Here is a 17,559-nt window from a genome sequence, read left to right as displayed (position 1 = left end):
ATTCTTTAGGAGTTACTTCATGTACTCCAAATGTTATACATCTATTTAGAATAAAGTTCGTTGTGTTTACAACTTCTGCCCAGTAATACAATGGCATATTCTTTTCAGTCATCATGGCTCTTGCTAGGTTCACTAAGGTTCTGTTTTTTCTCTCAGCAACTCCATTTTGTTGTGGAGTATATCCACATATAAACTGTCTGCTTATTCCTTAATTGCACAGAAAATCAGAAAATTCATTTGAGAAGTATTCTCCTCCTCCATCAGATCTTAGGCATTTTATTCTAGTTCTAGCCTGCTTTTCTACCATGCATTTAAACTTACGAAAGCAATCAAATTCGTTTTTTTCCTTCATGAAGTAAACCCATGTTTTCCTTGAGCAATCATCAATAAATGTTACATAAAACTTACATCCACTAATTGATGCATTTTTTGTTGGTCCCCATACATTTGTATGTACCAAATCCAACAAATTTTTGCTTACATGTCTTTCATAAGGGAAAGGCAACCTGTTTTGCTTTCCATATTGACATGCTTCACATATTTTGCTCATCTCACAATCTTTTAACTTAGGCAATCCAGCCACTGCATTTTTCCTCAACATATTTTTCAATGTTTGCATGCTTATGTGACCGATTCTTTTATGCCACATCTTCACATATGAGATTACACTCATTCCTTCTGCAAACATGGCTGTAATCTTTTTAGGCATATCCACATCTAACACAAACATCATTCCTTCTCGTTTTCCTTTTGCAATAAGCTTTCCCTGTTTCTCTATAAAGCTTCCACTTTGCTTAAACTTAACTTGCATTCCTTGCTCCACTCATTATCTATCCAACAAAAATCAGATTTTTTGCAAGGTTTGGAACATGCATCACATTCAACATATACTTCGTTTTTCCTTTTTCTTCCCACAGTGGGATATCTCCAACATGCTCTATTTGGTGAGTAGTATTATCACCTATTTGTACATAACCAGGAATCTCTGGTTCTCTTAGACTTTGAAACCAATTTGCATGTCCTGTCATATGATTAGATGCCCCAGAATCTATTCCACATAAAGCCTTCATTACATCTCTGTGAACATTCAGCCATTGCTGTTGTTTCATGTTGCACCACAAATGCACCATCTTTATCACAGTCTTCACTAGTTGAGGCAAAATTATTTTGCTGTCTCTTCCCTCTTTTTTCATCATTTTGCTTTTTATAACATTCAGCCTGTGTATGGCCTAGTTTTCCACAATACCAACAGTCATCATCATTCAAATAAGTTTGCTTACCTCTTCCTCAATTGCTCCCCCTGCCTCTAATGTCGTTTCTTCCACTTGTAGCTTGTTGTCCTCTTCCTTGATTGTTATTGTTGGTTCTAGCTGAACCAAATCTTCCATGGCCTCTTCCTCGGCCTCTTCCAGCACAATTGTAGAGGGCTTGCCCCTCAGTTTCAGAGTTTCCTTTGTTTACATCATCCATCTAATTTCTTTCTTCCACTACAAGTATTGAAATCAGATCTGGAAAACTTGGGATGCTATCCCTTGTGAGAATAGATATTTTGAAGCTTTTATATTGAGGTCCTAAGCCTCTTAAGCATATTTCCACCTTATCATCATCTTCTACCTTCACATTGATAGAAGCAAGTGATTCACATATGCTCTTTATTTTCAGAGCATACTCATTCACTAACATCTTACCTTTTTCCAAGGTATTTAGCTCAGTCTTTAACTGAAGCTTTCTAGCCTTTGTGTTCACTACAAATAGTTTTACCAAACTGTCCCAAGCTTCTTTTGGAAGCATAGCATCCTGTATGTGTCCAAGCATCGAATCTGAGATGCTAAGTGAGAGCCAATGCAATACTTTCCTTGCCCCTTGATTCCATTCCTTAAATGCTTTGATCTGTGCAGCAATTGCATTTTCTTCAGGGATCTTTGGAGCCTCTTCTAGGTCTCCTTCAATGTAATCCCAATATCCTTTTCCCATCAGGAAATTTGTCATTCTGAATTTCCATGCCGGGAAATTGTTTTTATCCAGCTTTTCTGTGACTATTTGGCTTCCATTCTTAGCAGCCATTCTCTCTTTCAATTAGGGCTTTTGCTATGATTAACTTCACAGACAACTCTCTGATTCAGATTAGCATATAGAGAAACAACCTTTCTCAAATCTTTATTGTTCTGATCTTCTTTATGAGCAACTCAGCTCTAATACCATGTTACAAAGGCGCTACCGCTCTTCTGTGTGCACAGCGGATCGTGATGTGCTGGATCATTTAGTGCTCAGGACAGAAAGGGAAAGGAGAAGGAGACTTACCTTTGCACAATCCAAAAACTTCTACTTCATTACACGCAAAGCTCAACTCGCTCTCGTTAGTTTTCTGTTTTTTGTTCTTCTTCTCTACTCTCTACTCTCACTCACTTTCTTACTTTTTCTTTTTACCTAAGTTATAAGTGACTTATATATGCAGCTAATTAGCTTCCAGTAGCTAATTAGTTATCTGTAGCTAAATAGTTGTCAGTAGCTAAATAGTTGTGCATAGCTAAATAACTGTTTCACCTTTATGTCCACTAGTAGCTAATTAGCTAATATAGCTTATTTCTCAATAAGCATCACATACCTTTGTTGAGCTTACTTCTCAACAAGTCGACCATTGGCTACTTGTTCAGATTTGACACTAGAGCAATTTCAAGAGTGCACGACCACATCAACGATCGAGGCCGAATATGTACGGCTCAGTTGGCCTGTTGAATGTTGACGTTTCTACAACTTGTTGAGGACCTATGTGTAATCAAGCAAGACAACATAGATATCTAGAAACAAGGATACTCGTGTACTGTTACAGAGGAGAACAAAAAGAACAGACAGTTACACATAGAGTAAGAGAGATGTTTAGCTCAAAAGAGATTTTTACATTCACCATTGAACCCTCTTTTCAAGAATAATTACCTACTTAAATAGTTAGGTTAACTTTGTTCACACTAGATATACAAGTTTGGGCAGAGTCGGCCTTTTATGCCAACAAACTCCCCTGTAGAAGGACTACTCTATTTTACATACAATGTAATGGGGTTATCTCCCCAGTAAACTTAAATTACATTAAATCAAATTTAAACTATGTTATGCATGTTACAAGCCCGTCGGTTGGTAGCTGAATCAATAGAGGCGTAGTCAGTCTTTATCTGAGTCGGCCTATGTCCGAATAAACTGGTGTCTGAATCGGTTTTCAGCCTCTAGACCGTCGACTCCTCGAATATGCTAGACCATGTGCTCCTCAAAGGTTCTACGATCGATTTTCGGCTCCATTTTGTCCTTCAATCACCTTTCGTTCTTTCGGTCGCTTCGCACTCAGCTGCATTTGTAGCCTTTCAACTACCCAACTCCTTCGACTTTGCCGTTTCAGCTCGTCTGGTCGGGCCAATCTTTGACTTACCTTCTGATTCTTTTCGTTCGGCTCCTCTTCGCTCACTCGCTTTCTGTACTCCCATAAATCCTCTTAGTGTGCCAAAGTGTTGATCTAGGAATGGCTTCATCAGGCTGTCGGCGATGTTCACCTCAGTATCCACTTTTAAGAAGTCAAGCTTCTTATCGGTGATGAGCTCTCGAATATGGTGGTACCTCACCTCAATATTCTTTGTCTTAGCATGATATATTGGATTCCATATGAGGTGAATTTCACTTTGAGAGTCACAAAACAATGTCAGCATTGGATGGTTGATTTAGGTTCTGACCGAAAGGTCGGACAATAGTCAGTGCTCCCCCTCAAGTGTGGCACATCGAGATGTTGCAGGTCAAGCCTTTCTGAGAAGCATCGTAACTTTTCTAGTCCTAGTAACTTTTTAAACATGTTGGCCACCTTCCGATCAATCTGAACATATCGGGGTTCAACTTCACCATTGAGAACTTGCTCGCACACAAAGTGATAATGCACTTCTATGTGCTTGGTGTGAGCGTGGAAGACGGGATTCTTCGCAATAGATCGTTGTCGGGTCAACAACCTCCACCTGCAGATCTTTCAACAACCGTTTGAACCAGGCGAACAAGGAGGTAATTGAAGCAGGCACCGATACGGAGGAGCCGATGGGTCGAGGGGGGCCAATACCGCAACAACAAGAGATCTAACAAGGGCATGAGGAGCATATGAGCCAACCGTAGGGGTCGAGAAACCCGAAACCAGACGAGTTGAGAAGCATTGGATTAGAATGTCATGGATAGATAATATGCACAAGAGACTAGAAGATAATCAAAAGGATGAGTTGATTAATTGAAAGACTCTGTAACTAGTGTTGTTAACCTTGATTGTAATCTAGGGGAACACACATATTTATAAAAGTTCTAAGATTGAATATATTTAGAATATACCTGAAAAACATCTCTAGAATATACCTGAGAAATATCTCTAGAATATGCCCGTCTAGAATATACCATAGAATATTTCTAGAATATACTACTATATGCTAAACTATGCAATATTAAACCATATACAAGTTCACATGTAACTTAAGGGTTTTCATATGGTTTATCTAACATTATGTACTGGGTGTATTATAGGTTAGAGGTTCGAGTCGAGAATGTGACATGGAGGGGTCGAGGAACGCGGGACCGGACCAAACGAGGAGCTGAGTGAAGAAGCCAGGAGATGTCGGGTGTGAGAACCGGCGGATGCTGACATGAGGAACCGATCTCAAGTTGAGCTTGAGGGGGAGTATTGAGTGACAAGCTCAATATGGGCCGGATTGGACAGAGACCGATAGGCTAGGCTGGATCAGTGGGGAGTTGATAGGCCGTTAGGGCCAATAGTAATAGGAATATTTGTGGGAGTTAGTGTTAGACACTCAATTGTGAGCATTCAGTTAGCCTATGTCAAATATTTGTATATAAAGTGCTCTATGAGCACAGTTGTATGTACAAAGTCATTTTTCTAATAGAAAGTTTTGTTGTCTGCTCACTTTGTCTCTCCCTCTCTCTACCTCTGTGTTTATCTAACGATTTTGTTTTTGAACAACTGATTGTGCACTCTGTGTATGGGCACATATCTCTTTTCAGCCTTAAATATCCATCAAGCAAAGTGAAGTTAGCCAACTCAAATCAACCCCATATGTTGTAGCCCAAAAGAATTGACTTAAAAATGCTCTCCGATATGGCAAGGTTACTCATGAACCATAAATCTTAGAGTTTACTACAAAGTATTAGAAATATCAAAATGAAAACAAATATTCAAATAAACTTTGAATAATTTATATATGATATCTTCCCTTGTTTATGAAGTGATATCTATAGCTTAATATTCAATAAAAATTATTGATTTAGTTTAAGCTTCTCTTTAACTAAATAAATGCAAACACAATTATACATGTGTGATTATTATTATCATTCAATTTAGATTAACTTTCTTAAATTCTTGTCTTTATATGAGAACCTTATGGAAACATGTTCCTAAATTGTTCTTTTATTCATGTTTTCTAAAATTTGTAATGACAATGGAGGGGTTCACCCATTTTTTAAATATCTACAAATATATTTATTTGTGATTTCAAACTATATTAATTCGTCCAATTATTGAGCGTCTCCTGGTAAATTGTGTAAATAATGAATTGCAATGATTTGAGTTGTATAGGGTACTATAAGAACAAAAGGATGCTACAGAACATCTTATCTCGAGTATAAGTGTGACCGAAGAATTTGACACCAACATAGGTGATTCTATTTAGAAACAATACGTGCTCAACGCTAAGAAAGTACATAGTCAAATCCATAAATGAGTTGAGGATTTTTGTCTCAAACTGCGACTTCATATGTTTAGCATTGTGCCCATCAAGAAATCTTGTATTTGTATTGAAATGCTGATATGCAAATATTATTATGACGAGATCAAGAACTATTAATTCTTCTAATTCTCATGTGCATGGTCACGAGATTGAGAACATGCTTTGACATTCATGAAGGGTAACAATGTTATTTTGAATCAAATAGATTGAAACTACACCCATAAAATGGAGGTCACAAAACCCTCCACAAACTTCACACAAACAATAATTCTATGAATTTACTAGTATTGAGAATTTATTATTATGACATTAAACTACTATCATTTAGCCTCGTTGCCGATTTCCATGTGATGATGCTAACAAATATTGGTACTCTAGAAAAACAAGGAAGTGTTTATTAGCAATATATATAACCAAAAGATAGGTATCACAAATGAATATCAATGAAAGTCAATTAATGAAGTGATTAAGGAAATGAACGGTTAAATGGTGCTTAATTACCTTAGAGTCAAGATGAAATTGGATCTAACAACTGAGAGCTTTTGACTTGTGAGTAGTCTCTATAAGGTAGTACCTAGTTCCCTTTATATAGCTCAACTTAACTACAACATGTAACAAGTCTTTATCGGTTTGCCCCAAGTCCAACAATAACTGAGAATAGGTTTCCCATTTATCTCAACCTTAAACCATTAAATTTAGCTTTTAGAATGGGTGCCTATTGTTATGCCCATAACAATATGTCAATAGGCCAAATCATGTTATAGGAAACATCAAGTGGTCTAAGAAAGTCTGAAGGTAGAAAGCTAGCTCACAACAACAGAACTTTGAACTTTGAGTTCACATGATTAAGAACTGTCAAGAGAATCGAATCGTCACTCATCTCTAGTTTCCATGTGTATATAGAATCAAGATTTGGCCCGGGTAGAATGTTATTATAAAGCAAGTTTATTTCGCATCATTGCGTGGGCAATAAGTGCAATATGTCAGAGTTTGGCTGCTTGACATGTATTCATGCTTAGAAAGTGTGCGCACTTATCTATTACCCCAACGTGACATTGTCCCTCTCTTTCATGATTTCTAGGGAGGCTACAAAACCCAAGTTCGGGATTGCATAGCCAGACTCCCGAGAATGGAAAAACTCTAGCACCAAGCAGATATTAACGAAGGGTAGCACAAATACAAGATGTAGAGATGTTTTCTTTCATTGTGAGAAGCCAAATGAAAAAACAAAATGGCCATACATACATACATACACACATGACGTACACACACACACACACATGACATACATTCACACATGCTTGCATACATACACACATACATACATAGATACACACATGCACACATACATATGTAAATATGCACATGCATACATACATACATACATACATACATACATACAGATACAATACATACATGCCATGTCATATGTATGGCATGTTGTATGCATTCCATCATCTACGTAAACCCGGGGCGATTATTTTTTGTATATCTATATATATTTTAATTGTTTTTATTTTATTAAATGACACACCACACACCTAATTCCTTTTTTATTTCATAATTTTTTTATCCAGACAACACACGCACACAATCGTAAAATAAAATTGAAATAAAAAAATGACAACGACAAAAATAAAAGAAGAAGAAGAAGAAGAAGAAGAAGCAGCTCATTGGCGCCATTGATTCTCTCTCTTTCTCTCTCTCTCTCTCTGTCTCTCTTTGGTGGAGCTCCTCTGCCATGAATTTACAGGAATTCTCGCCAGCTATGGCTACCGAGATCCAGAACTGATCTTCCTTCAATCTTATTGTACTATCCATCGCCATTTCCATTGATCTTCATCATCATCATCTTCTTCTTCATCATCATCATCATCTTCTTCATCTTCATCTTCATCTTCATCTTCATCTTTATCATCATCACTATCGTCTTCTCCTTCGTCTGTGTCTGTGCGCTCTTTTTCTGTATTTTATTCTGATATTTTTTCCACAGGTGGAGTTTCCATCCTTCTGGTTAAGAAAGATGTTCTGTAAGGCTGTTACAACTATCGTGGAACCAAATAGTATTCCCTCTGGTCCGAACACCACCACCAATTCTAGTAATTCTCGAAAACGTCCTCGACACAGCAACGATCGCTTGTTTAGGTTCAATACCTTTGGCGATCCAGGATGCCCTTGTGATTACGATGGTGCCTTTCGTGACAACATTAAAGCTTTTCTGCAGACTGTAGCAGAGCGATCCGAATTGTTGTATAATGATGTAGTGAACGAAGGTCGCAGTGGCGCCATAGTTTGGAGCATTTCTCTGCAAGAAGAAACACAAAGTGCTCTTGTTCCTCTCCTTATTGTAGAAGAAGACATACAGTTCACCCCTCGTCTGCCTTACTGTGACTACTGCCGCTGTATAGGTATATCAGAATGCATAATTCATACTTCTTCTGAATCGTTGAGGTTGTAGTAATAATTCATATTAGTGCCGCAAGGGTTAGGGTTTTACCTTTAGGTTTTGACTTGTGCAGTGAGAAATATGCTTGCTTTCTCTAGCTGTACGCCTCTTTTCCCTGTCGTCAGAACTAGTTATGGTAACTGAATAGCCAAGAAATGTCTCAGGAATGTGATCGTTAGTAAAGCTAATGGAAAAGGTTGAAATTTATAATGTTGTGCAGGATGGAGCCATCATCTTGTTTCCAAGAGGTGTTACCATTTCATCATTCCATCACCAGAGCTTAACGCTGAACCTCTGCAGGGAAATATACTTCACAACATTCTTGACTTGCCAAACCATCTCCTTCATGGGGTTCTGCACTGCAATGGCTTTGGACACCTTCTCTGCGTGAACGGCAGAGAGAAAGGATCTCGCTACGTCTCTGGAAGAGAAATTGTCGATTTATGGGATCGCATCTGCGCAATGTTACGAGCAAGGTGAAATTAAAATAGTTATAATTAGAGAAAAAAACAATCGCGACATATTTCTTGAATAGCTTACTTCGTCATTTGTAGCGTAAGTCCACCATTTGTTTGCAGAAATTGATCGGTTTGAGTTCAGTACATGTGGCCTCATGATGAAGGTTATGTTTGCAGGAAAGTGAGCGTGGAGGATATCGCAAAGAAGAGATCGCTTGAATTCCGACTCCTACACTGTGTGGCGTATGGTGAGTCGTGGTTTGGTCGATGGGGATACAAGTTTGGCAATGGAAGCTTCGGCATCACACAGCAGATGTATGCGAAAGCCATAGAAGCTATCCGTGGAATGCCTCTAAACGTGATGGTCCAACACTTCGAAGGCATAGATCAAGATGTCATCTCCATTGCCTCCACATATCAACGAATCAGTGGCCATGCTCTTCATACAGTTGGGGACCTTATCCGGTACATGATCGAGCTGAAGGTAAGGTTGCCATTGCATCCTATAGCAACATGTAACACTAGTACTACAGCCGCAGGAAGTTCCAATAAAAACTTTCCTAAGGTAAGCTTCACGATAAGAGACCAGCAAGATCATCGCCATCATCATCATCACCATCACCATCACCATCACCATCAGCATAGCAATCATCAGGCAAGTAGCAGGAGCAACAGTAACAGCAACATTCTCCAGACTCACAGCTTTACTAATGGCCCCCATGACATGCCTTGCCGATGGTCCCTAAAACGCCTGGAGCTTGCTACTCAGGTGATTGTGGAAGCTCTGAAGAATTGTGAAAAGAAGTGGATGCCACGGCAAGACGTGAGAGATGCGGCTAGGATCTACATCGGGGACACTGGTCTTCTTGATTTTGTTCTCAAATCACTAGGAAATCGTGTGGTCGGGAATCATGTGGTTCGCAGAGCAGTGAATCCCATCACCAAAGTTCTGGAGTACAGCCTGGAAGACGTGAACTCGGGGATAGTCCAGCTCCCCGATTCCTTGACGAAAGGCTCCCTAATTAGTGACAACATTTGCGAGGTAGGCCGAGCTGAGGTTCTCAGAGATATTCTGTACCTATACAGGAACGTGCTGGAGAGCTATAAACCTGCAAGGAGAAGTCTGAAGAGTGTCCTTTTAGCCATTCCAACGGCGACAAGAATCATCTTGGATACGAAACAGTTCATCAAAGATTACAGAGGAGAAGTGACCAGAAAATGCGCAGCCAACACAGAGTGGGGCATGGATGACGACGAGATGCTGAGGATTATGTGTAGCCTTCAGATTATCCAGCAGAACTCGCTGGATAGCGAATCGGTCAGTTTTCGGCAAACTTCATCCGTGACGGATCATCCTCATCATCATCATCATCATCATAATAATAATTGTCCAAAACAAGAATTAGCTGGAGCTGTGAAGAGTAGCACAGACATTGCGATACAGAACGTGGAGAATTACATGCTGCAAGAAGGGGGTCTGTTGGAGGATGTATTGGACATGCTATTGAACAGCAGCGGGAGCGGGAGCAGCAGCAGCAGCAGCACTGCTACAGCTATGTCGAGCTCCCAAACGCAAACGCAAACGCAAGGTGCAGGGAATAATATGAGCGTAGTAGGTTCAATGGCGGTGGTGCAGGGAGGAGGAGGAGGCACGTTGGCAGGCTCAAAGGCGAGCTTGGAGAGGAGCCATTGCAGCGGTGGTAGCGATTCGAAGAAGAAGAGAGATCCAGGCGCTCCATGGACGGGAGTGCAGGCCGAAGACATGGTACAAATCTCATCATCATCATCATCATCATCAGTGGATATGGCGGAGCTGGTGGTGCTCCCGCCTCACGCCACAGTGGGGGAGCTGAAGAGGGAGGCGGAGCGCGCCTTCCGGGACACCTACTGTGTCATGAGCGAGTTCCGGCTGGAGGGCATCGGGCCGCTCGAGGCGGTGGAGGACGAGGACTTGCTCTTCGGGAACATCGAGTCGGGGGCACACGTCGTGGTCTACGGGAGCGGGGTTCTGGACGCTTCGGTCGCCGGGCTCCGGTATGAGGCCAGCTGGCCCGGTCCCCATCCCGACCCGCACTACTTCCTCTGTACCGTGTGCCACTCCTCTTCGGCCACCTCCACCACCACCACCACCACTTGCAATCATATAGCTCAACAACATCAGCTTCCCCCATCCGCCGTCCTAGGCATGCTGCATAGGGTGTAACCAACCCCCTAGCCACACCTCCTCCTCCTTCATTTTGTGGGGATTTGATTTTTCTAGCCAGCAAAACTTTGTTTTATTCTGTTCTTTTTCTGAGGCTTTTGAACTTAGCAAAACCTTCACAAAAAACCCAAACTTATGTATGTACTAGTAAACTACAATAGAAAAGGGAGGGGGGGTGGGGGAGAGGAGACTGACTCATCAGGAGATCATGATAACATACCAAATGACACTCACGATCCGTTTATGTATGTATACATACATACATATTGCATGCTGCTTCATTTACTACGTCCTACTACTACTACTACTACTACTACAACAAATTATGAGCTAATTAACTAACAATGTCAAGCAGATCGCTCATCCATCCATCCGTATGTACACACACACACTCCTCAGCCGGGGAGAAACTCTACATGATACAGAACCAACATTACACACAGCTGCCTATAATAATACTACATACCAATATGTACTATACTATTCTAGATTCTATATACTCTAGTATGTATGGATGCATGCATGCATGTATGTAGATGTAGTCCATCCATCCATCCATGCATGCGCCTATATGCAGTGGGTTTATATGTAGTATATCCACCATGACCTGCGCCATACCCACAACAATTCTTCATTTACTTATCCTTGTTGTTCAACGCCATGAACCTAAATCACTTTCAATCGCTAGTAGTCAAGTCCAGTCAATTCCTCCTCCTTATATTATACATATATACATATATATATATATATATACACAAATGGACGGGATCAGGACTTCTAGCTGTATATATAAATTGTTTCATCATCACTCCATCAACCAACCCACCCACCCAACCAAACAAACAACCCCCCCCCCCCCCCCACACACACACACACACGTATTCATATATAAATATAGATGTGCATGTATGGTATGAAAATGGATGGAACCCTAGTGTTGTATCATAATAAATTGAGAGAAATAAGATCATTTGAAACTACCTCCTTCCTCTGGATGATCCGTTCAATATATATATATATATTATATCTCCTTGGATGATATGATCCCTTCCTTTCCAAACAATTAAGCAATGTAATGATCCCACTTAAGAAGGGGGGTTGTGGGGGGGGGGGGGGTTTGGATTAAAAAAAACGTGTGTGTTGATAAGTGGATCCAATTATTTCTTTCTTCCTTTCCGTTTTAAAAAATAATAATTAAAATCCCGTGTTCAAAGTAAATGAATTTTCAACTTGGTTTTGGTGTCTTTTGGAAGGGAGTAAGTAAGTATTGTAGGTCGCTGTCTTCTTCTGTCTGATCCATGCTTGCGGGTGCCCCATGCATGAAGGCACCTTGTCCAACTCGCTCCCTATATTCTATTCCTTTCTCCCCCATTTTCTAATAATTCATGCTTGTCTGCCCCCCCTCCCCCTACATACTCTTCACTCACACATTTCTTACAACCATCCCCAAAGGCTTCATTTTGCTAGGCCTATAGTCCCACCGTTTTCTCATGCATGTATCCATCTCTATACATATATATACATATGTGTGTGTATATGTATATATATACATACATACATACATATATATATATATGTTTGTGTTTGTGGGGTGAGTGAGAGCTGAGTAAGAGAAAGGAAAAGGAGGGCCTTCTCTCTACCTACATATTACTTCCCATACTAATATCTAATATTATACTCTTTCATACACACACATTTGTAAAGCTACCATAGATGGTGATATATTTACATACACACACACACACACACATACATATGTATATATATATATATATATATATATAGAGAGAGAGAGAGAGAGAGATAGATAGATAGATATTGTGTGTGTGAATGAATATATACATGGCACCATCCCTTCTCCCTTGGGTTAAATTTTCATTGGATATTGTTGCCACTCGCTCACCTAACATTTCCTCGCCCCTCCCTCCTCTTTCTTACTAGATGGTATTAGCTCTGGTTTTTCGCTGCTTTTAAATACCCATCATATAACATTCCAAGTCAAAGGGGCCAACCACAACCCCAACAAACATAAGCAAAGTTTAACTGATTATGTTCGAAAAAAAAACAACAACAAAACATAACATAACATCCCACCATGTTTATAACTAGGTTTTTGTTTCTCAACGTGTGTGTGTTTCTTATTTTATTGATCACAAAATTTCAACCTCCCTTTTTCCAAGGGAGGAGGCCATAGGAACCTTCCACATTTTTTGCATCCCAAAAGTGTCCACAGTAAGCGCTACATAGTCATGTACTCTACCGTTTTTGAGGGACATGAAAGCATTGAAAATAATGTTTTTGATTTATCACAAAACCCAGCGGGGCCCATGAAACAATCTTCCTAGAATTATGTTCATGCTTTAGGAAACACTATCCCAGGCTATATATATATATATATTACAATTGCCTCATTTGTAAACTTTGTTGGCATGTTATGTCTTCACCACATTTCATCAAGATAAACATGGTACATACTTACTTAGGGCAAACCTTGGTGTGGTTCCTTAAATATATGTATGTATATACATATACATATGCAACTTTGCTACTTAGTTCTACATTACAACGTGGACATCATAAGCTATTCATAATATCAAGCTCACACTAGTGATGATAGTAGTCTCTAATAAATGAGTTGTGCCTTATTTTAAAGTACAACTCCCTCTCCATGGTTATGACACTCACATTCGTCAACGATTGTGCTTAAATGAATCCAATATTGACTTGACCACATCCCCTTGAGAAATTTGGGTTTATATAACTATCGGCTAGGTCCATGTACATGATCGTATGTGAACCACAATAAAATAATAGAATATTTACACTTGCCACATCATTAGGAACCTCTTCTCCTATGTTAAGTTGTTAGTCCCAATTATAGATGAAATCTTATCCAAATATACATCGGTGTGGATGTTGAAGCCATAGTTGATTATGGTTCACATAGTGCATAATCCATCTACTGTTCACACGACCACATTACCATGACCTAAAATATTAGAGGACTTGGATTGGAAATTTCACATCATTCAATTAGATGTGATTGATACAATATTAATGTTGAGGTTTCAAAATTAATGATTAATTGGATCTAAGAAGGCAATGACTACACATCTAATCATGATGTATGATCCTAGTTTGCGACTGTGGAAACACCTACAAAGCATAACTATGTAATGTAGTTAAATGTGAAGGTGTATAAATTATGACTCTAAAAGAAGGCTAGGTGTGACTTCAAACAACATGTGGCATACAATGGACACTTGCCAATGGTACTCCATTGTTCCTATAGGAGCTTTATAAAAAGAGTGATTGGTTCTAAAGATTGATTAATGTTAATTTGTTCAATGTTATTTATATATCTCCATTCTTAATTTATACTCTCTTATTGATATACATTGACAACTAATTAAAGTGTGAAGCACTCGTTACTCCTCTCTAAGTGTTACATTCTTGTATCTCCATCATTTTTTTATCGGAAACAAGGCATAGTGTAATTATTTGACGTTTTGGTGAGTCCAAAAGCTTTTTGGCCATTTGGCAAGTATGAACATGACTAAAAGGTAATAATATAACCAAATAATACTACATTAGCTACGATAGGAAGTAAAGGTTCCATAAAATAGTAAGTTTGCATTTTTAGAGTGACAATGATCGTTGGTTCATCAACCATCAAATTTTCCTTTAAGGATACATGGTGGGATGGCGACATGCCAATGAAAGATCTAGGAACTAGTAGAGCTAATGGTCTAGTCTAGTAGGCAACTTTTGCAACTCTTCCACTTGTTGGACTTGCATAATTTTCTTCCTTTGGGTAACTTAGTATTGTGATGGCATATATGCATTGTGTAAACAATAGAATTAGAAGAGAAACAACAACAAATTGGAGTCCATGCACTCTATTACATCCGCTAGGTATACCTAAAAAAAAGAAACTGTTATAAATAAAGAACCGTGGAAGTACAAACGATTCAATTAGTGAACGTTTGACATTCCAATGATTCCTATTTAATAGGAGCCTATTTTCCTCGAGGGGCAGACCCCAAATTTGGGAGTTAGTGATATTTATGGAATTTCTGTAATTCTTATTTTAATTGAAAGATGTCTTTTAGTTAATTTATGTTGGTGATGGTAACACTTGGTATGAGAGCGTTGTAAGATCTAAGGGCAAAGCGTTCAAAAAAAACCAATACAGTGGAACAAGCAATAGTCAATTGCTGTGAGAAGGTCAAGGTAATCACAAAGTCAAAGATCTTTTTCTTTTTTTTGCTATAATCTTAATTGATGGCACAGAGAAGGCGACAAAAAGGATTCAACTTGGATGAGCTTGGGGATGGAGGAGGATCCCTATTGGGGGAGACCGCACAAGACAAAGGTGAGGAAGATGGCAGGGAAGCGGAGAATGGGAGGACCCACTTAGAAGATTAGAGATGGCCGAGAGAAGAAGAAGGATTGGTTATGCAAACGGTGGAGACACAAGGAAGGATGGGCGTAGAATGTCGGCCGGGGAGATTAGAGGAGTTGGTACAGAGGTTGGAATTGGACAACACGAGTGACCATCGCAACAATTGGGGGTCATTCAAGCCTCTCAAACCTCGAATGTACTCAGGGGAGAGGAATTCTGTAATACTCACAAGGTGGATAAGAGAAACCGAACTATTTCTTGTCCAAAGCCATGTAGAACCCGATTTGTAGGTAATGGTCTCGATAAGTTTTTTGGATGGGCCAACACAACATTGGTACATGTTCGGAGAAAGTGTGTTCGAATTCACACCCTAGACAGAATTCACGAGAGTTGCGCCATTACTTCATCCCACAAAATGAACACCTCCGCATCATGGATGAGTGGAAGATGTTAAAGCAGGGGAATGGGGAACTTACCTTATATGCAAAGAAGTACAAACAAGTGGCATTGCATCTACCGCATCTCCATCAAATTACCAAGCTTCATGGGTTCCTATTTGGATTAAGGCCTCACATTACGATGGAGGTAGAGAAGATGAACCCGTAGACGTGTGAAGAAGCCATGAAGATCGCAGTCTAAAGGATAGGTGACATTGAAGGAAGCTCTCGACTATTCGACAACAATCAAGGAGGTATGTTTAGTAATCGAAATTGGGCAGCAACCATTAGCTCGAATGGAAGAGGAATCGCTCGTGGGACAACTCATTCATCTTCCACTCATGGAAGAGGTATTGCTTGCCGATGATGCTCCACGTCCTATATTACTTGTCCAACTCATTCGAGGTGGGGATTGGAACTACAACCACTAATCAATATGTCCATCAACTTTGTGTAGGGGTTCATAAATACATGTGCATTAGTAGCTGATGTCTTGATAGAAGCAGAGGAATGGAAGGGCCGAACACCCTTATTAGCAGTCGACATGGATGGCTTAGAGGTAATTTTGGGTCTGGAATGGATCGATAAATTTGTCATTAACCAATTTGGCAAAAAAACGAATAAACTTTTGTTGGATAATGAGGACAGAAAAGTAGGTGTGATTGTGAGCATGCACAGAAAGCACAAGGGGGATACAAACCACAACACAAAGGCAAAAGCAAAATACATGGTAGCAAGGCTATGCACAACAAAGGTGGCAGGTAGAGCTTTGAGGAAGTGCGGCCAACTTTTACTCTGTATGGCCTTGCTCACAAAGCCACAAATGACAAGAAGTAAGGTCCAACTGGGTGTTCAAAGACAGTTTTCAAAAAATAATTGAACAATTCGATGACGTGCTAACATGGGAATTACCTAAAGCGCTGCCACCACAAAGAGCGATCAACCACAAAATTCAGATTGTGCCAGGGAGCATACCACCTGCCAAAGCACCATATCACATGAGTGTTGCTCAATTAGAAGAGGTTAAACGACAATTGCAAGAGTTGGAAACATGTGAATTTATCCGACCAAGCAACTCACCCTATGGTGCATCTGTAATTTTCGTTGCTAAGAAATACGACACACTACACATGTATATGGATTACAGTTCACTCAATAAGATTACAATAAAAAGTAAGTATCCGTTACCTTTAATACCTGACCTACTAGATCAGTCACAAGGAGCCCAATATTTCTCTCGCATTGATTTACGATCGGATATCACCAAATCTGAATAGCCAGAAAAGATATTGAGAAAACGACATTTAGAACTAGATATGGAAGTTTTGAATGGCTTGTGATGAGTTTTGGCTTAACCGGACCACCAGGAACCTTTCGTAGACTTGGGAATGATATATTTTGTGATCATTTGGATAAATTTGTTATTATTTATATTGACAATCTGTTGATTTTTAGCAAGTCATTGGAAGAGCATAAGCAACATGTCACCCAAGTTCTATAGAGATTACGGTAGCATCAATTGTATGCCAAACTCGAGAAATGCAAATTTGCAGTGGGAGAGCTAGAGTTTCTCGGATTTCGAGTAGGAAGGGGTCGGCTAAAGATGAATCCCACCAAGGTGGAAGTAGTTCGGAAATGGCCATGACCCACCAAAGCAATCAAGGTACAACAATTCATTGGTTATGTACAGTATGTCAGGAAGTTTATTAAAAAATTAGTGCAATTGCCGCTCCTCTCACAAATCTTATCAAAAGCTCACATGTGTTTAAGTGGTCCGAAATAGAACAACATGCTTTTGACCCGTTGAAGGAGGCGGATTATGCGTATAGGGCCGCCCTTATGCAGGATGGTCATCCA

At 39.7% G+C, this 17,559-nt stretch overlaps 1 protein-coding gene across 1 annotated transcript; it reads left to right on the top strand.

Moving 5' to 3' along the window:
• The first annotated feature begins 113 nt into the window (after positions 1-113).
• LOC147853201 (PHD finger protein MALE STERILITY 1-like) lies at positions 114-17,267 on the top strand. The gene is made up of 13 exons (XM_087332844.1): positions 114-137; positions 7,747-8,161; positions 8,420-8,675; positions 8,835-9,245; positions 9,318-9,979; positions 10,127-10,192; positions 10,418-10,662; positions 14,973-15,079; positions 15,154-15,235; positions 16,160-16,261; positions 16,351-16,463; positions 16,565-16,875; positions 17,158-17,267. The coding sequence occupies exons 1-13, from the start codon at positions 114-116 to the stop codon at positions 17,265-17,267; spliced, it is 2,904 nt and encodes a 967-aa protein (XP_087188970.1).
• The last annotated feature ends 292 nt before the right edge of the window (positions 17,268-17,559 follow it).

The sequence above is a fragment of the Azolla caroliniana genome, unplaced genomic scaffold (assembly GCF_043228905.1).
Source record: "Azolla caroliniana isolate FFs.n. ecotype wild unplaced genomic scaffold, voAzoCaro1.0.p SCAF_17, whole genome shotgun sequence".
In the NCBI taxonomy this organism is placed as follows: Eukaryota; Viridiplantae; Streptophyta; class Polypodiopsida; order Salviniales; family Salviniaceae; genus Azolla; species Azolla caroliniana.
The sequence above is the reverse complement of the archived record's forward strand: the minus strand, read 5'-3'. Positions and strand labels throughout refer to the sequence as shown.